The sequence below is a fragment of the Pseudophryne corroboree genome, chromosome 8 (genome assembly GCF_028390025.1).
Source record: "Pseudophryne corroboree isolate aPseCor3 chromosome 8, aPseCor3.hap2, whole genome shotgun sequence".
NCBI classification, from domain to species: domain Eukaryota; kingdom Metazoa; phylum Chordata; class Amphibia; order Anura; family Myobatrachidae; genus Pseudophryne; species Pseudophryne corroboree.
The window spans coordinates 27695197-27714548 of NC_086451.1; the positions used below are offsets into that span (position 1 = coordinate 27695197).

The following is a 19352-nucleotide window of genomic DNA, read 5'->3' on the forward strand; positions in this document are numbered from 1 at the left end:
TGACGTCACAATCACGCCCTGCGTTCTCCCAGCCACGCCTGCGTTTTTCCGAACACTCCCTGAAAATGGTCAGTTGACACCCAGAAACGCCCACTTCCTGTCAATCACTCTGCGGCCAGCAGTGCGACTGGAAAGCATCGCTAGACCCTGTGTGAAACGACATCGGGGGTCATTCCGAGTTGTTCGCTCGCAAGCTGCTTTTAGCAGCTTTGCACACGCTAAGCCGCCGCCTACTGGGAGTGAATCTTAGCTTATCAAAATTGCGAACGAAAGATTAGCAAAATAGCGAATAGACACCTCTTAGCAGTTTCTGAGTAGCTCCACACTTACTCGGCATCTGCGATCAGTTCAGTGCTTGTCGTTCCTGGTTTGACGTCACAAACACACCCAGCGTTCGCCCAGACACTCCTCCGTTTCTCCAGCCACTCCCGCGTTTTTCCCAGAAACGGTAGCGTTTTTTCGCACACGCCCATAAAACGGCCAGTTTCCGCCCAGAAACATCCACTTCCTGTCAATCACATTACGATCACCAGAACGAAGAAAAAACCTCGTAATGCCGTGAGTAAAATACCTAACTGCATAGCAAATTTACTTGGCGCAGTCGCACTGCGGACATTGCGCATGCGCATTAGCGACTAATCGCTCCGTTGCGAGAAAAAAATACAGAGCGAACAACTCGGAATGACCCCCATCATTCGTTGTAATAGTACGTCACGTGTGCGCATTGCGCCGCATACGCATGCGCAGAAGTGCCTTTTTTTTGCCTCATCGCTGCACAGCGAACGAATGCAGCTAGCGATCAGCTCGGAATGACCACCTAAGACAGTAGAACATGCTTGGGATAGGCGTATGAATATCCTTACAAATAACTAGTAGCTACGGATGAAAAAGGGTTGAGGTTTACCTAAAGGATATGAAAAGGAGCAGACTAGATGGACCAAGTGGTAAATTCTAACCTGTTCCATCCTAATTAAAAGAGGAAAGTTAACTGAAGGTTGGTTACTCCTTCGATGTATCTATCCTTAACCATCACTGACCTTCTGTTATTTCTGGATTATTTCCCAATAGGACAAGGCGGCTGGTCAGAGTGGGCCTCATGGTCTCAGTGTTCCGTCACTTGTGGGATCGGTCAAAGGCAACGGACCAGACAGTGTGACAATCCACCACCGCTCTGCGGAAGCGGTTGCAGTGGTGTCCAGCAACAGACGGAAGACTGCAATACTTTAACAGTCTGCCCTAGTAAGTAACATTAAGCTATGTTTGTGACTCGCTGCCGCTCAGCGCATTAAATACTGTATATGAATATTTATGGAAAAATGTCTATTTTCTGATCCATTGTCTTTTCTCCCTTCTGTTCACTTCAGCTCATGGTTCTTGGGGTAACTGGGGAGCTTGGGGCAAATGTTCATCCAGCTGCACCATAGAAGGTTCTGGGATTTTTCCAGTTCAGTCCCGTTTTCGACTGTGTAACGACCCCCTACCTTCCACCAAGCCGCTGGGGAGGCCCTGTGAGGGAAGTGACCGAGACACCAGGGATTGCAGCAGCGTACCGTTTTGTCCAGGTAAGGCCTTGTTCCTTCAAAGAGCGAGTGACAACTACAACTAGGGATGACCATTGACCGTTGATAGATAACTGCCATTGTTGGTTTGCCTTCGATGGTTTTCCTATTGATGGCGGTGATCCGATGGTTCTGATGACTGAGAGATAGCAGTCTTTTTTTATTCTCTTGGGGCACCGAGCTTAGCCGCCAAACCCCACCCACTTCACTGATTGGCACGCCACCTGCTGTTCTCCAGAGCAGGGATGTCTACCTCTCTGTGCAAACCATCGATGGGCCTCCGTTAATTGCCCATGCAATCAATGTTATCGCGCTGATGGCCATTCCTAGTTATAAATGTTATTTGTTTTGCTTCTCCTTCCTTTGAAGATTCGTTATATAAAAGTTGTCACTAGAAAGGGATCAGTATGATTTGCTGATGGACGGGATGCCAGCTGTCAGTATACCGACAGCGGCATTCCATCCATCATAATCCCCACAGCCTCCAATTAAGGCCCCTAACCCTCACCTTTTCCCTACCCTAACTCCCTTGTGGGTGCCTAACCCTAACCCTCCTTTGTGTGTGTGCCTAACCATAAACATCCTCAGTGTTGCCTAACCCTAGCCCTCCCTTGTGGGTGCCTAACCATAAACATCCTGTGTTGCCTAACCCTCCCTTGTGGGTGCCTAACCATAAACATCCTCAGTGTTGCCTAACCCTAGCCCTCCCTTGTGGGTGCCTAACCATAAACATCCTGTGTTGCCTAACCCTACCTTGTGGGTGCCTAACCCTAACCCTCCCTTGTGGGTGCCTAACCATAAACATCCTCGGTGTTGCCTAACCCTAGCCCTCCCTTGTGGGTGCCTAACCCTAACCCTCCCTTGTGGGTGCATAACCCACCTTTGTGTGTGCCTAACCATAAACATCCTCAGTGTTGCCTAACCCTAGCCCTCCCTTGTGGGTGCCTAACCATAAACATCCTCTGTGTTGCCTAACCCTAGCCCTCCCTTGTGGGTGCCTAACCCTATACATCCCCGGTGTTGCCTAACCCTCCCTTGTGGGTGTCTAACCATAAACATCCTGTGTTGCCTAACCCTCCCTTGTGGGTGCCTAACCATAAACATCCTCAGTGTTGCCTAACCCTAACCCTCCCTTGTGGGTGCCTAACCCTAACCCTCCCTTGTGGGTGCCTAACCATAAACATCCTCAGTGTTGCCTAACCCTAACCCTCCCTTGTGGGTGCCTAACCCTAACCCTCCCTTGTGGGTGCCTAACCATAAACATCCTCGTGTTGCCTAACCCTAGCCCTCCCTTGTGGGTGCCTAACCCTAACCCTCCCTTGTGGGTGCCTAACCATAAACATCCTCGGTGTTGCCTAACCCTAGCCCTCCCTTGTGGGTGCCTAACCCTAACCCTCCCTTGTGGGTGCATAACCCACCTTTGTGGGTGCCTAACCATAAACATCCTCAGTGTTGCCTAACCCTAGCCCTCCCTTGTGGGTGCCTAACCATAAACATCCTCTGTGTTGCCTAACCCTAGCCCTCCCTTGTGGGTGCCTAACCCTATACATCCCCGGTGTTGCCCAACCCTCCCTTGTGGGTGTCTAACCATAAACATCCTGTGTTGCCTAACCCTCCCTTGTGGGTGCCTAACCATAAACATCCTCAGTGTTGCCTAACCCTCCCTTGTGGGTGCCTAACCCTAACCCTCCCTTGTGGGTGCCTAACCTTAAACATCCTCGGTGTTGCCTAACCCTAGCCCTCCCTTGTGGGTGCCTAACCCTAACCCTCCCTTGTGGGTGCCTAACCATAAACATCCTCGGTGTTGCCTAACCCTAGCCCTCCCTTATGGGTGCCTAACCCTAACCCTCCTTTGTGGGTGCCTAACCATAAACATCCTCAGTGTTGCCTAACCCTAGCCCTCCCTTGTGGGTGCCTAACCATAAACATCCTCAGTGTTGCCTAACCCTAGCCCTCCCTTGTGGGTGCCTAACCATAAACATCCTCAGTGTTGCCTAACCCTAGCCCTCCCTTGTGGGTGCCTAACCCTATACATCCCCGGTGTTGCCTAACCCTCCCTTGTGGGTGTCTAACCATAAACATCCTGTGTTGCCTAACCCTCCCTTGTGGGTGTCTAACCATAAACGTCCTCGGTGTTGCCTAACCCTAGCCCTCCCTTGTGGGTGCCTAACCCTATACATCCCCGGTGTTGCCTAACCCTCCCATGTGGGTGTCTAACCATAAACATCCTGTGTTGCCTAACCCTCCCTTGTGGGTGCCTAACCATAAACATCCTCGGTGTTGCCTAACCCTAGCCCTCCCTTGTGGGTGCCTAACCCTAACCCTCCCTTGTGGGTGCATAACCCACCTTTGTGGGTGCCTAACCATAAACATCCTCAGTGTTGCCTAACCCTAGCCCTCCCTTGTGGGTGCCTAACCATAAACATCCTCTGTGTTGCCTAACCCTAGCCCTCCCTTGTGGGTGCCTAACCCTATACATCCCCGGTGTTGCCTAACCCTCCCTTGTGGGTGTCTAACCATAAACATCCTGTGTTGCCTAACCCTCCCTTGTGGGTGCCTAACCATAAACAACCTCAGTGTTGCCTAACCCTAACCCTCCCTTGTGGGTGCCTAACCCTAACCCACCCTTGTGGGTGCCTAACCATAAACATCCTCGGTGTTGCCTAACCCTAGCCCTCCCTTGTGGGTGCCTAACCCTAACCCTCCCTTGTGGGTGCCTAACCATAAACATCCTCGGTGTTGCCTAACCCTAGCCCTCCCTTATGGGTGCCTAACCCTAACCCTCCTTTGTGGGTGCCTAACCATAAACATCCTCAGTGTTGCCTAACCCTAGCCCTCCCTTGTGGGTGCCTAACCATAAACATCCTCAGTGTTGCCTAACCCTAGCCCTCCCTTGTGGGTGCCTAACCCTATACATCCCCGGTGTTGCCAAACCCTCCCTTGTGGGTGTCTAACCATAAACATCCTGTGTTGCCTAACCCTCCCTTGTTGGTGTCTAACCATAAACGTCCTCGGTGTTGCCTAACCCTAGCCCTCCCTTGTGGCTGCCTAACCCTATACATCCCCGGTGTTGCCTAACCCTCCCCGCTTGGTGCCTAATCCTAACCCTCCCTTCCCCGCTGCCTAAACCTAACCCTCCCTTCCCCGCTGCCTAAACCTAACCCTCCCTTCCCCGCTGCCTAAACCTAACCCTCCCTGCTTGATGCCTTATCCTAACCTCCGCTTCTATGTGCCTAAACCTAACCCTCCCTTCACCATCCCTAACCCTCCCTTCACCGTCCCTAACCCTATCCCCCCTTCTCCTGCCTAAACCTAACACCTCCCACCCCCGCGCGGCAGGACGCCAGCGCGTCCCGTTATGAGGACGATTGGTATGCTGGCTGTCGGTAATGTGTGATGCCAGCATCCCGAGTGGCGTCGGTATGTAGATGCCGGCATTGTATCCTCCTCCTGGATCCCAGCATCGGTAATGTCCCTATTTTTCAACATGAGGCGCCTCGACTTGTCCCCACTCAGCTCCATTTTTGTTCTCCGGCTTTATGAGTTAATTATTAAGTATTGGTTATTTATCTGGAGAGAGTATTTGAAAAGCAAAAAGAACATTATTCTAATGCTCCATAAAAATGAGATAACAGGGCTTATAGTCCCACTGAGAGTCGGCGCACGGTGCGGCCATTGGCCAACCTGGAAGTCTGGATGTCCCATCACTGCATTGCATGTATCAGGTCAACTTACTCACTGGGGCGGGGATGTATCAATAATTGGTGAGAGGTAAAGTAAAGCTAGTCTGTCATTTCAAAGACTGCTATGATAAATCACAGACGTTGAACCGTTGTTCCACTATATCTCTCTCCAAGGCTTGACACATCTCCCCCTGATCCAGTTATTCAGCCGGCCAGCCAAATGAGATTACATGTTAAGCAAAGGTGTTCTGTTTCTGCAGTTCACGGAGGATGGGGGTCCTGGCAGAAAGACTCGGAGTGTTCGGTCACCTGTGGCGTGGGACGGACAACAGAAAAGAGGTCTTGCGATAACCCAGCCCCCCGCTACGGAGGAAAACCTTGTGACGGACCTCCAAACAGACAGAACATCTGCAATACAAAGAAGCCGTGTCCCGGTAAGAGGATATTTTTGATTGTGCCAAAATCTTGACGGCATATACTAGCAATGGGAGTTACTGGCCCCCGAACACACGCTACTCATGCAGCAGGCCCCGTGCTTTGTACTTTTCCCCCACCCCTCACTTTTATAATTGCAGCTAATGTACATTGTAATGTTGCCCATAGTAACAAACCAGAATAGACAGATCTGATACAGGTAACATCCCTATTGATATTTGCACCAGTCACCATTACGGTGGTATATCAAATTAGTGGCTGATTTCATCCTCAGTTCATGCATATTATAGCCCCTTCTTCATATAAGTGGTGACTTTGCTCATATAAACCAATAAAATTCTACCTGTTATGTTATAGAATGTACTAGATAAATGGTAGCTGGAAGCCGATTGGATGCTACTCCTCCTCTTGTCCTTTTTGCCACACTGCACATGGGCTGCGATGGTCCTGCAACACTTTGGTCAGAGGTCGTAGATGTTACTTCAATGTTGATTGGTTGCCATGGGCAACTTCTCCACTGGCTCACTTCTCTGCCCTTATCACTGCTTAGTAAATGTACTCGTAAATCTCATCCAAACGCTCTCAGTTGTACTTATAAAATAAATTGCAATGTTTAATTATATGAACTCAATGAACTATGGGGGTAATTCCAAGTTGATTGCAGCAGGAAATTTTTTAGCAGTTGGGCAAAACCATGTGCACTGCAGGGGGGGCAGATATAACATGTGCAGAGAGAGTTAGATTTGGGTGGGTTATTTTGTTCCTGTGCAGGGTAACTATTGGCTGCTTTATTTTTACACTGCAAATTATATTGCAGATTGAACACACCACACCCAAATCTAACTCTCTCTGCACATGTTATATCTGCCTCCCCTGCAGTGCACATGGTTTTGCCCAACTGCTAAAAAATGCCCTGCTGCGATCAACTTGGAATTACCCCCTATGTGTATATACATTTGGAGGCGGTGATGTCCCTGAGCCATGAGGAAAGTAAGGAGGGGGCATAAATTGCCTCACAACTCAGCCCGCAAGCCCCTCAAACTCATAGTCTGCATTGTTTATAAGCATATTGGTTCAGTTTACAAAATGGCTGCCGCTGCTATAGCTATGACTGTATGATGGCTTAATGCCCGGAATTTTCCCCTCTTGAAGTTAATGGAGAGTGGACGGAGTGGGAGCCATGGTCACCATGCAGCCGCCTGACAGAAGAAATTAATTGTCTGAATAAAGCAGGAAATCAGAAAAGAACCCGCGAATGTGTGGGGACAAGTCATGACGGAGAGTGGTGCCCAGGAGACTACAGGCAAAGCCGGGGTTGCTATGATATGGAAAAATGTTTTCGTAAGTGATTTTCATTTTATTTCATTTTATTTATCTACAGCAATCTCGTTATCTCTCCCGTGCGTTGTGACGTTTTTGAGCTCAACAAATTGTCCGTGTCTAATTGTGCGCAATATACTGTTGTTAAAACACACATTTTCAGTTACCAATGGAAACCCCCACCGACCTGTATGAGACTGCTTTCTCTTCCGACGCTCCTGAATCCCGTACCTCAAAAAGGGGTGGGGCTTTGTGGAAATTGGTCACGTCTTAAGCCTTGTACACATTGAACGAGTCCCCGCAGACGGCGATATTGGAAGTGGTGGTGACCGGACGGGATGCCGGCATCGGCGAGTGCGTACACACTTGCCAGTGCCAGCGGGGAAGGGAGCGCAGGGGGGGGGGGGGGGGGCGACGACACCCATGCTGCATCTGCAGCATGGCTGTTGATAATGAGGACTTCCCTCATCGAGTACGCATCGTTAACGACATTGAGTGTACACACTGGACGAGATTGTAAAAGATCTCGCTCAGATTTCTCATCTAGTGTGTATGGGGCTTTATTCCAAAATTGGGTGTCCCAGGGAGGATCTGGGTATGGTTTTGGCAGCGCCGAAACTAGGGTTATAGTCACCCGGGACAAAAGCCGATTAAATTTGAGTTGCCGTAAAAAAAAAAAGAGTACTTTTTTTTTTGCCCTTTTGCATTTTTTGTGCATACGAGTGACAAAATAATCATTCAGTCTTCAAATTTGTCCACAATATATTTTGTTTTCACGGTTGTACGGTTGATAATTGGCATCTCCAAACTTAAGAGCAACCATGGAACTTGCGCATCATAAAACCCGTTTCTGCATACTGTAGTCTAGGGGAATTAGTACTAAGGTGTCTATTTACTAAGCCTTGGAGAGAGATAAAGTGGTGACAGATAAAGTACCAGCCAACCAGCTCCTGCTATTTTTCTAACACGGCCTGTAACATGGCAGTTAGGAGCTGATTGGTTGGTACTTTATCTCCACCTTCCACCTTATCTCTCTCCAGGTGTAGTGGCTTGGCACTTAATCATCAGATATCAGCCACAATCAAATACTCATGGTTTCATAAGGATCAAGCACTTACTTCCCTCTGAAGATCTGCCTAAAGTCATAAGTGTATTTGTATCTTCTAGGTAGGTTAGACTACTGCAATGCCCTCTACCTGGGTCTCCCAGCAAAATAATTGCACAACTTACAGCTGGGACATAATGCAGCCGCCAGACTATTAACCAACCAGCCCCGTTACACAAGGCCGGATTAAACCTTGAGGGTACCTGGAGAATTTAAAACAGGGGGTTCGGGGGAAGGGGGGGGGGGGTATATTAGATTGTCTTTGTGTATATTAAATGTAAACCAATGGTGTAGATTTGATTTAAAGTAATAGTTTAATAATGCCTGGGTACTGTTTGTAGCTCCACCTATTTGAAAAACTATTATTTTATAAAGTTTTCCTGTAGTGGAACAAAGACTACTTAACCTTAAAGTACACATAGAAAAATAAAATCTATAATTTATCGTTTCACATGTAAGAATAGCAGCAGCTGCTGTACTACTTACACACTGGGACAGGACTCAGGAGGCAGGAATGGACTGGTACATACTCTAGAATCCATCAAAAATAGACTCAAGACTTACCTATTTACTCACGCATTTCACTAATGTCCACTGTTAAACTGGTTTAGTATTTTGTGCTGTAAAGGCCAATCTCCTTTAGTCCTGTTGAGAGAAAAGAGCTATATAAATAACATTATTTCTCTGACGTCCTAGTGGATGCTGGGAACTCCGTAAGGACCATGGGGAATAGCGGCTCCGCAGGAGACTGGGCACAAATAGAAAGCTTTAGTACTACCTGGTGTGCACTGGCTCCTCCCCCCATGACCCTCCTCCAAGCCTCAGTTAGATTTTTGTGCCCGAACGAGAAGGGTGCACACTAGGGGCTCTCCTGAGCTTCTTAGTGAAAGTTTTAGTTTAGGTTTTTTATTTTCAGTGAGACCTGCTGGCAACAGGCTCACTGCATCGAGGGACTAAGGGGAGAAGAAGCGAACTCTCCTGCGTGCAGAGTGGATTGGGCTTCTTAGGCTACTGGACACCATTAGCTCCAGAGGGACCGATCACAGGCCCAGCCTTGGAGCTCGGTCCCAGAGCCGCGCCGCCGGCCCCCTTACAGAGCCAGAAGCAAGAAGAGGTCCGGCAAATCGGCGGCAGAAGACATCCTGTCTTCCACAAGGTAGCGCACAGCACTGCAGCTGTGCGCCATTGCTTCTCAGCACACTTCACACTCCGGTCACTGAGGGTGCAGGGCGCTAGGGGGGGGCGCCCTGAGCAGCAATAGAAACACCTTGGCTGGCTAAAAATACATCACATATAGCCCCTGGGCTATATGGATGAATTTTAACCCCTGCCAGATTTTCACAAAAAGCGGGAGAAAGGCCGCCGAGAAGGGGGCGGAGCCTATCTCCTCAGCACACAGGCGCCATTTTCCCTCACAGCTCCGCTGGAAGGACGTCTCCCTGACTCTCCCCTGCAGTCCTGCACTACAGAAACGGGGTAAAAAAGAGAGGGGGGCACTAATTGGCGGGTTATTAACAATACAGCAGCTATAAGGGAGAAACACTTATATAAGGTTGTCCCTATATCTATATATAGCGCTCTGGTGTGTGCTGGCATACTCTCCCTCTGTCTCCCCAAAGGGCTAGTGGGGTCCTGTCCTCTATCAGAGCATTCCCTGTGCGTGTGCTGTGTGTCGGTACGTTTGTGTCGACATGTATGAGGAGGAAAATGATGTGGAGGCGGAGCAATTGCCTATAATAGAGATGTCACCCCCTAGGGAGTCGACACCTGAGTGGATGGCTTTATGGAAGGATTTACGTGACAGTGTCAGCTCCTTACAAAAGACAGTTGATGACATGAGACAGCCGACTAATCAGCTAGTCCCTGTCCAGGCGTCTCAGAAACCATCAGGGGCTCTAAAAAGGCCGTTACCTCAGGTGGTGGATACTGACGTCGACACGGATACTGACTCCAGTGTCGACGGTGAGGAGACAAACGTGACTTCCAGTAGGGCCACACGTTACATGATCACGGCAATGAGAGAGGTGTTAAACATTTCTGATACTGCAAGTACCACAAAAAAGGGTATTATGTGGGGTGTGAAAAAACTACCTGTAGTTTTTCCTGAATCAGACGAATTAAATGAGGTGTGTGATGAAGCGTGGGTTTCCCCCGATAAAAAAGTTATTGGCATTATACCCTTTCCCGCCAGAGGTTAGGGCGCGTTGGGAAACACCCCCTAGAGTGGATAAAGCGCTCACACGCTTATCAAAACAAGTGGCGTTACCGTCTCCTGATACGGCCGCCCTCAAGGAACCAGGTGACAGAAAACTGGAGAATATCCTGAAAAGTATATACACACATACTGGTGTTATACTGCGACCAGCAATCGCCTCAGCCTGGATGTGCAGCGCTGGGGTGGCTTGGTCGGATTCCCTGACTGAAAATATTGATACCCTGGATAGGGACAGTATATTGTTGACTATAGAGCATTTAAAAGATGCATTTCTATATATGCGAGATGCACAGAGGGATATTTCCACTCTGGCATCAAGAGTGAGTGCGCTGTCCATTTCTGCCAGAAGAGGATTATGGACGCGACAGTGGTCAGGTGATGCGGACTCTAAACGGCATATGGAAATATTGCCTTATAAAGGGGAGGAGTTATTTGGGGTCGGTCTATCGGACCTGGTGGCCACGGCAACTGCTGGGAAATCCACATTTTTACCCCAGGTCGCCTCTCAACATAAAAAGACGCCGTCTTATCCGGCTCAGTCCTTTCGTCCCCATAAGGGCAAGCGGGCAAAAGGTTCCTCTTTTCTGCCCCGGGGCAGAGGAAGGGGAAAAAGACTGCAACAGACAGCCAATTCCCAGGAACAAAAGCCCTCCCCCGCTTCTGCCAAGTCATCAGCATGACGCTGGGGCCTTACAAGCGGACTCAGGCACGGTGGGGGCCCGTCTCAAGAATTTCAGCGCGCAGTGGGCTCACTCGCAAGTGGACCCCTGGATCCTTCAAGTAGTATCTCAGGGGTACAAATTGGAGTTCGAGACGTCTCCCCCTCGCCGGTTCCTGAAGTCTGCTTTACCAACGTCTCCCTCCGACAGGGAGGCAGTATTGGAGGCAGTTCACAAGCTGTATTCCCAGCAGGTGATAATCAAGGTACCCCTCCTGCAACAAGGGAAGGGGTATTATTCAACGCTGTTTGTGGTACCGAAGCCGGACGGCTCGGTAAGACCTATTTTAAATCTGAAATCCTTGAATACTTACATACAAAGGTTCAAGTTCAAGATGGAGTCACTCAGAGCAGTGATCGCGAACCTGGAAGAGGGGGACTTTAGGGTGTCTCTGGACATCAAAGATGCCTACCTCCATATCCCCATTTACCCTTCTCATCAAGGGTACCTCAGGTTTGTGGTACAAAACTGTCACTATCAGTTTCAGACGCTGCCGTTTGGATTATCCACGGCACCCCGGGTCTTTACCAAGGTAATGGCCGAAATGATGATTCTTCTTCGAAGAAAAGGCGTTTTAATTATCCCTTACTTGGACGATCTCCTGATAAGGGCAAGATCCAGAGAACAGTTAGTAGTCGGAGTAGCACTATCTCAGGTAGTGCTACGGCAGCATGGCTGGATTCTAAATATCCCAAAATCGCAGCTGATTCCGACGACACGTCTTCTGTTCCTAGGGATGATTCTGGACACAGTCCAGAAAAAGGTGTTCCTTCCGGAGGAAAAAGCCAGGGAGTTATCCGACCTAGTCAGAAACCTCCTGAAACCAGGGCAAGTCTCAGTGCATCAATGCACAAGAGTCCTGGGAAAGATGGTAGCTTCCTACGAAGCGATTCCATTCGGCAGATTCCACGCAAGAACGTTCCAGTGGGATCTGCTGGACAAATGGTCCGGATCGCATCTTCAGATGCATCAGCGGATAACCCTGTCCCCAAGGACAAGGGTGTCTCTTCTGTGGTGGTTGCAGAGTGCTCATCTTCTAGAGGGCCGCAGATTCGGCATTCAGGACTGGGTCCTGGTGACCACGGATGCCAGCCTGAGAGGCTGGGGAGCAGTCACACAAAGAAGAAATTTCCAGGGCTTGTGGTCAAGCCTGGAGACATCACTTCACATAAATATCCTGGAGCTAAGGGCCATCTACAATGCTCTAAGCCTAGCACGACCTCTGCTTCAAGGTCAGCCGGTGCTGATTCAGTCAGACAACATCACGGCAGTCGCCCATGTAAACAGACAGGGCGGCACAAGAAGCAGGAGGGCAATGGCAGAAGTTGCAAGGATTCTTCGCTGGGCGGAAAATCATGTGATAGCACTGTCAGCAGTGTTCATTCCGGGAGTGAACAACTGGGAAGCAGACTTCCTCAGCAGGCACGACCTCCACCCGGGAGAGTGGGGACTTCACCCAGAAGTCTTCCACATGATTGTGAACCGTTGGGAAAAACCAAAGGTGGACATGATGGCGTCCCGCCTCAACAAAAAACTAGACAGGTATTGCGCCAGGTCACGGGACCCTCAGGCAATAGCTGTGGACGCTCTGGTAACACCATGGGTGTACCAGTCAGTGTATGTGTTCCCTCCTCTGCCTCTCATACCCAAGGTACTGAGAATCATAAGAAGGAGAGGAGTAAGGACTATACTCGTGGCTCCGGATTGGCCAAGAAGGACTTGGTACCCGGAACTTCAAGAGATGCTCACGGAGGACCCGTGGCCTCTACCTCTACGAAGGGACCTGCTCCAGCAGGGACCCTGTCTGTTTCAAGACTTACCGCGGCTGCGTTTGACGGCATGGCGGTTGAACGCCGGATCCTGAAGGAAAAAGGCATTCCGGATGAAGTCATCCCTACCCTGATCAAAGCCAGGAAGGATGTAACCATGCAGCATTATCACCGTATTTGGCGTAAATATGTTGCGTGGTGCGAGGCCAGGAAGGCCCCTACAGAGGAATTTCAACTGGGTCGGTTCCTGCATTTCCTGCAAACAGGACTGTCTATGGGCCTAAAATTAGGGTCCATTAAGGTTCAAATTTCGGCCCTGTCGATCTTCTTCCAAAAAGAACTGGCTTCAGTTCCTGAAGTTCAGACGTTTGTCAAAGGGGTGCTGCATATACAGCCTCCTTTTGTGCCTCCAGTGGCACCTTGGGATCTCAATGTGGTTTTGGGGTTCCTAAAATCACATTGGTTTGAACCACTCACCACTGTGGACTTAAAATATCTCACATGGAAAGTGGTAATGCTGTTGGCCCTGGCGTCAGCCAGGCGCGTGTCAGAATTGGCGGCTTTATCCTATAAAAGCCCTTACCTAATTTTTCATACGGATAGGGCAGAATTGAGGACTCGTCCTCAATTTCTCCCTAAGGTGGTTTCAGCGTTTCACCTGAACCAGCCTATTGTGGTACCTGCGGCTACTAGGGACTTGGAGGACTCCAAGTTGCTGGACGTAGTCAGGGCCCTGAAAATATGTTTCCAGGACGGCTGGAGTCAGAAAATCTGACTCGCTGTTTATCCTGTATGCACCCAACAAGCTGGGTGCTCCTGCTTCTAAGCAGACTATTGCTCGTTGGATTTGTAGTACAATTCAGCTTGCTCATTCTGTGGCAGGCCTGCCACAGCCTAAATCTGTAAAAGCCCATTCCACAAGGAAAGTGGGCTCATCTTGGGCGGCTGCCCGAGGGGTCTCGGCTTTACAACTTTGCCGAGCAGCTACTTGGTCAGGGGCAAACACGTTTGCTAAATTCTATAAATTTGATACCCTGGCTGAGGAGGACCTGGAGTTCTCTCATTCGGTGCTGCAGAGTCATCCGCACTCTCCCGCCCGTTTGGGAGCTTTGGTATAATCCCCATGGTCCTTACGGAGTTCCCAGCATCCACTAGGACGTCAGAGAAAATAAGAATTTACTTACCGATAATTCTATTTCTCGTAGTCCGTAGTGGATGCTGGGCGCCCATCCCAAGTGCGGATTGTCTGCAATACTTGTACATAGTTATTGTTAACTAAATCGGGTTATTGTTGTAGTGAGCCATCTTTTCTAGAGGCTCCTCTGTTATCATACTGTTAACTGGGTTCAGATCACAAGTTATACGGTGTGATTGGTGTGGCTGGTATGAGTCTTACCCGGGATTCAAAATCCTTCCTTATTGTGTACGCTCGTCCGGGCACAGTATCCTAACTGAGGCTTGGAGGAGGGTCATGGGGGGAGGAGCCAGTGCACACCAGGTAGTACTAAAGCTTTCTATTTGTGCCCAGTCTCCTGCGGAGCCGCTATTCCCCATGGTCCTTACGGAGTTCCCAGCATCCACTACGGACTACGAGAAATAGAATTATCGGTAAGTAAATTCTTATTATTATTATTAATAACATTATCTGTCCCTATGAATTTATTATTTTACGTGTACAATTCTAAATCTCTACAACGTGTTGTGTTTAGTTAAAGGCAGCTGGTCGGAATGGAGTGAGTGGGGACTCTGTTCAGCTACGTGTGGACACTCTGAGAAATCAAGATTCAGGGAGTGCGTTCCGAAGTATCCGGATTGGCCGTGAGTCATCTTACTTAATTGCTGTCGCTGAGGTTTACCGCTATTTTTCTATTCATGTGCCACTAAGAGCCTGATACCAAGTCGCCCCCAATGACGATATTCACGCAAATGAAGTGAACTGTGTTTTTCATTTATGCGTGCGACTAAGGGGGTAATTCAGACCTGATTGCTCGCTAGCATTTTTTGCAGCGCTGCGATCAGGTTAGAACTGAGCATGCGTATGCACTGCAATGCACAGGCGCGCTGCACGGGTACAAAACGGATCGTTGCTGTGCGATGGGTTTTACAAAGAATCCATTCGCACAGCCGATCGCAAGGAGATTGACAGGAAGAAGGAGTTTGTGGGTTTCAACTGACCATTTTCTGGAAGTGTTTGGAAAAACGCAGGCGTGTCCAGGCGTTTGCAGGGAGGGATCCTGACGTCAATTCCGGGACCAGACAGGCTGAAGTGATCGCAGCGGCTGAGTAAGTCCTGGGCAACTCAGAAACTGCACAAAGCTTTTTGTAGCGGTCGGCTGCACATGCGTTCGCACACTTGCAAAGCGAAAATATACTCCCCTATGGGCGGCGACTATCTGTTCGCAGCAGTGCAAAAATACCCTAGCGAGCGATCAGGTCTGAATTAGGCCCTAAGGGAAACATGTGAAGAAGTGAGCCAGTGGAGAAGTTGCCCATGGCAACCAATCAGCTTCTCTGTATACTTTTATAGTATGCAAATTATAAATGTTATGTCAATACTGATTGGTTGCTATGGGCAACTTCTCCACTGGTCACTTCTCCACTTTTATCACTGCTTAGTACATTTTCCCCTAAGTCCCAAAAAAAAGTTGCACAGCACCTATGTCCCGCAGTGTTAGCATATACACCAGGGAGGGGTTTGTAACACCTAAGTGTTATAATTGTCAATCCACTCCACCCATTTCCCCAGTCAATGATACATTCTCTTAATAATGTAATTCACAGATGTTTACTCTCTCAGGCTATCTCTCTGAAACTATGAGATTGCATTATTAAGAAAACTACTGTATATTATTTTACTAAAAGGGATATTGCCCTCTGTCAGTCATAAGTGGTACTACAATTTTTGTATTTTCTAAATATATATATTTTTTAAAAACACTTTTAGACAATCTTGCTTTCCTTAGGAGTTACTACTCACATCTTCTTCACCCATGCTACAAGTCGCAGTTTATCGCCATACAATTATTGCCACCTGTTTGTACTGTTTGACAATATTGAATGTATTTTTTTATTTTAGGCTCATCGTTGATGGAGCAATTAAGGCTGTGGAAGTTGTTTTCTCAGGAACTCCCAGAACCAGATGTCAGGCAATCGATGGGCAAACTTTGAAGGTGGAGGAGAAAACAGAGTGTAAAAATGTTCCATCGTGCTAATGAGGTGGGAGATGAATGGTAAGACCTCCAATAGTGCAGAGAGGGGGGGAGAGACCTCTGCCGATTGACTGTTGTGCCCAAAAAGTTTATTACTTTTAGCTTAATGACACTGGTCATGTGTCCCGGGAGAGTCCCCCCACCCCTAATGGTTAAAGCAAGGTCTTCAGCATTTCTCTGACGTCCTAGTGGATGCTGGGTACTCCGTAAGGACCATGGGGGATAGACGGGCTCCGCAGGAGACTGGGCACTCTAAAAGAAAGATTAGGTACTATCTGGTGTGCACTGGCTCCTCCCTCTATGCCCCTCCTCCAGACCTCAGTTAGTATCTGTGCCCGGCCAGAGCTGGATGCACCCTAGGGGCTCTCCTGAGCTTCCTAGAAAAGAAAGTATTTGTTAGGTTTTTTATTTTCAGTGAGATCTGCTGGCAACAGACTCACTGCTACGTGGGACTGAGGGGAGAGAAGCGAACCTACCTGCTTGCAGCTAGCTTGGGCTTCTAAGGCTACTGGACACCATTAGCTCCAGAGGGATCGAACACAGGCCCAGTCCTCGGTCGTCCGGTCCCGGAGCCGCGCCGCCGTCCCCCTTGCAGAGCCAGAAGAACGAAGAGAAGTTGAAAATCGGCGGCTGTAGACTCCGGTCTTCATTAAGGTAGCGCACAGCACTGCAGCTGTGCGCCATTGCTCCCTTAGCACACCACACACTCCGGTCACTGATGGGTGCAGGGCGCTGGGGGGGCCTCCCTGGGCAGCAATTAGATTACCTTACTTGGCGAAAAGCACATAATACAGTCTGATAAACTGTATATGTGCATTAACCCCCGCCATTAAAGTACATAAAAGGACAGAAGCCCGCCGCTGAGGGGGCCGGGCCTTCTTCCTCAGCACACCGGCGCCATTTTCTCTTCACAGCTCAGCTGGAAGGAAGCTCCCCAGGCTCTCCCCTGCAGTATCCTGGTACACAAAGGGTAAAAAAGAGAGGGGGGGCACATAAATTTAGGCGCAAAACTGTGTATATAAGCTGCTATAGGGGAAAAATCACTCAGTATAGTGTACATCCCTGTATTATATAGCGCTGTGGTGTGTGCTGGCATACTCTCTCTCTGTCTCTCCAAAGGGCCTGGTGGGGGAACTGTCTTCAAATAGAGCATCCCCTGTGTGTGTGGTGTGTCGGTACGCGTGTGTCGACATGTCTGAGGTAAAAGGCTCCTCTAAGGAGGTGATAGAGCGGATAAGTGTGTGGGAGGGTGTCTCCGTCAACAACGCCGACACCTGTTTGGATATGTGTAAGTGCTGAGGTAAAATTATTGCACAAAAGGTTAGGGAACAGAAAGGAAATCTACCCTGGTCTGTCCCTATGTCACAGAGTCCTTCAGAGTCTATCTATGTTCACTATCCAAAATAACAAAGTATCGACACGGAGTTTAACTCCAATGTCGACTACGATAATGCAAAGTTACAGCCAAGAGGGCTAAAAGATATTCAATATATGATTATTGGAATAAAAGATGATTTGCATATCACTGATGACTCATCTGTCCCTGACACGAGAGTACACATGTTAAGGGGAAGAATGCTGAGGTAAATTTCCCTCCTCTCATGAGGAAAAAGAGCGGGAATCTCCAGACAAGAGACGGCAGCTTCCCACAAGAGAATTCTCAGGCTGTATCCTTTCCCCACTAGGGCCAGGATGTGTTGAGAATCTTCCCCTTGGGTGTCCTGTTTGCACTAGCTATTCTCAGGGATCCTGCAGATAGTGTGCACATTCTAGTATACTACCCAGACCGGCGATTGTGTCGGCATGGGTTTATAGCGCTGTGGCAGCGTGGACAGGTACCTTATCAGCGGAGATTGAGACCCTAGTATGCATATAAATATTTTAAGATGCTGTCTTAAGTGATAGATATATAATTATAAAGCATGCCCAAAGGGACATGAGTATACTGGGTCCTAGACACAAAAGCTATGTCGATTTCTGCTTGACGTGTCCTGTAGAATATACATTGGACAGATGATGCCGACTTAAGAGGCATATGGAAGGCTGAGGATTGTGTGGAGAAAGGTTCTCGGGCCTGGTCTCCACAGATATAGCTGGTAATTCTGATATTTTGCCTTATATTCCTGCACAGCCTAGGAAAGCACGACATTATTAAATGCAGCTTTTCGAATAAAGAAACAAGAAAGTCTGAGGTGCGTCCTTTCTTGTCAGAGCCGGGGGCAGAGGAAAGAAGCTGTACAACACAGCTAGTCCCCAGTTACAGAAGTCCTCCCCGGCCTCTACAAAAATCCACCGCATGTCGCTGGGGCTCCACAGGCGGAGCTAGGCCCGGTGGGGACACGCCTTCGTAAGTTCAGCCACAAGTGGGTTCACTCCCTGTTAGATCCCTGGGCAATAGAAATTGTATCGCAGGGATACAGGCTGGACTGTGAGAAGATGCCCCCTCACCGAGGACCCAGCGGGCTTCCCCTCAAGAGAGGGAGCCAGTGTTAACTGCAATTCGTAAATTGTATCTTTAACAGGTGGTGGTCAAGGGTCCCCTCCTTCAACAAGAGGGTGTTATTATTCGACCATGTTATAATCCCGAAACCAGACGGTTCGGTTAGACCCATATTGAATTAAAATCCCTGAACATTTACCTGAAAAGGTTCAGGTTCAAGATGGAATCGCTAAGAGCGGTCATTGCAAGCCTGAAATGAATCGGAACATAAGGGATGCATACCTTCGTGTCCCCATTTATCCACCTCATCAGGCATACCTCAGAATTGCGGTACGGGATTGTCATTACCAATTTCACCAAGGTAATGGCGGATATGATGGTGCTCCTGCGGAAGCAAGGTGTCACTATTATCACATACTTGGATGATCTCCTCATAAAAGCGAGATCAAGAGAGCAGTTACTGGACAGCGTATCACCTTCTCTGGAAGTGAAACGGCAACACGACTGGATTCTATATATTCCGAAGTCGCAGTTGGTTCCTACAGCTCATCTGCCTCGCCTAGGCATGATCCTAGACACAGACCAGAAGAGGGTTTATCTCCCGATAGAGAGAGCTCAGGAGCTCATGACACTGGTCAGGAATCCATTGAAAACCAAAACAGGTGTCAGTGCATCACTGCACTCGAGTTCTGGGAAGGATGATGGCATCATACGAGGCCATTCCCTTCGGCTGGTTCCATGCAAGGACAATGGAACTTACTGGACAAGTGGTCCGGATCACATCTTCAGATGCATCGGTTAATCACCCTATCCCCCAGGGCCAGGGTGTCTCTCCTATGGTGGCTGCGGAGTGCTCACCTTCTCGAGGGCCGCAGATTCGGCATTCAGGACTAGGTCC

General features: G+C 48.8%; 1 protein-coding gene across 1 annotated transcript in view; it reads left to right on the plus strand.

Moving 5' to 3' along the window:
• LOC134948254 (properdin-like) overlaps positions 1-19352 on the plus strand; it is a 67033-nt gene that overhangs the window by 35630 nt on the left and 12051 nt on the right. Inside the window, exons 4-9 of the mRNA XM_063936123.1 lie at positions 1069-1239; positions 1365-1562; positions 5503-5676; positions 6830-7018; positions 14515-14623; positions 15882-16035. Of these exons, the coding sequence (XP_063792193.1) occupies positions 1069-1239; positions 1365-1562; positions 5503-5676; positions 6830-7018; positions 14515-14623; positions 15882-16017 (977 nt within the window). The 3' untranslated portion in view covers positions 16018-16035. The remainder of the gene's footprint in view (positions 1-1068; positions 1240-1364; positions 1563-5502; positions 5677-6829; positions 7019-14514; positions 14624-15881; positions 16036-19352) is intronic.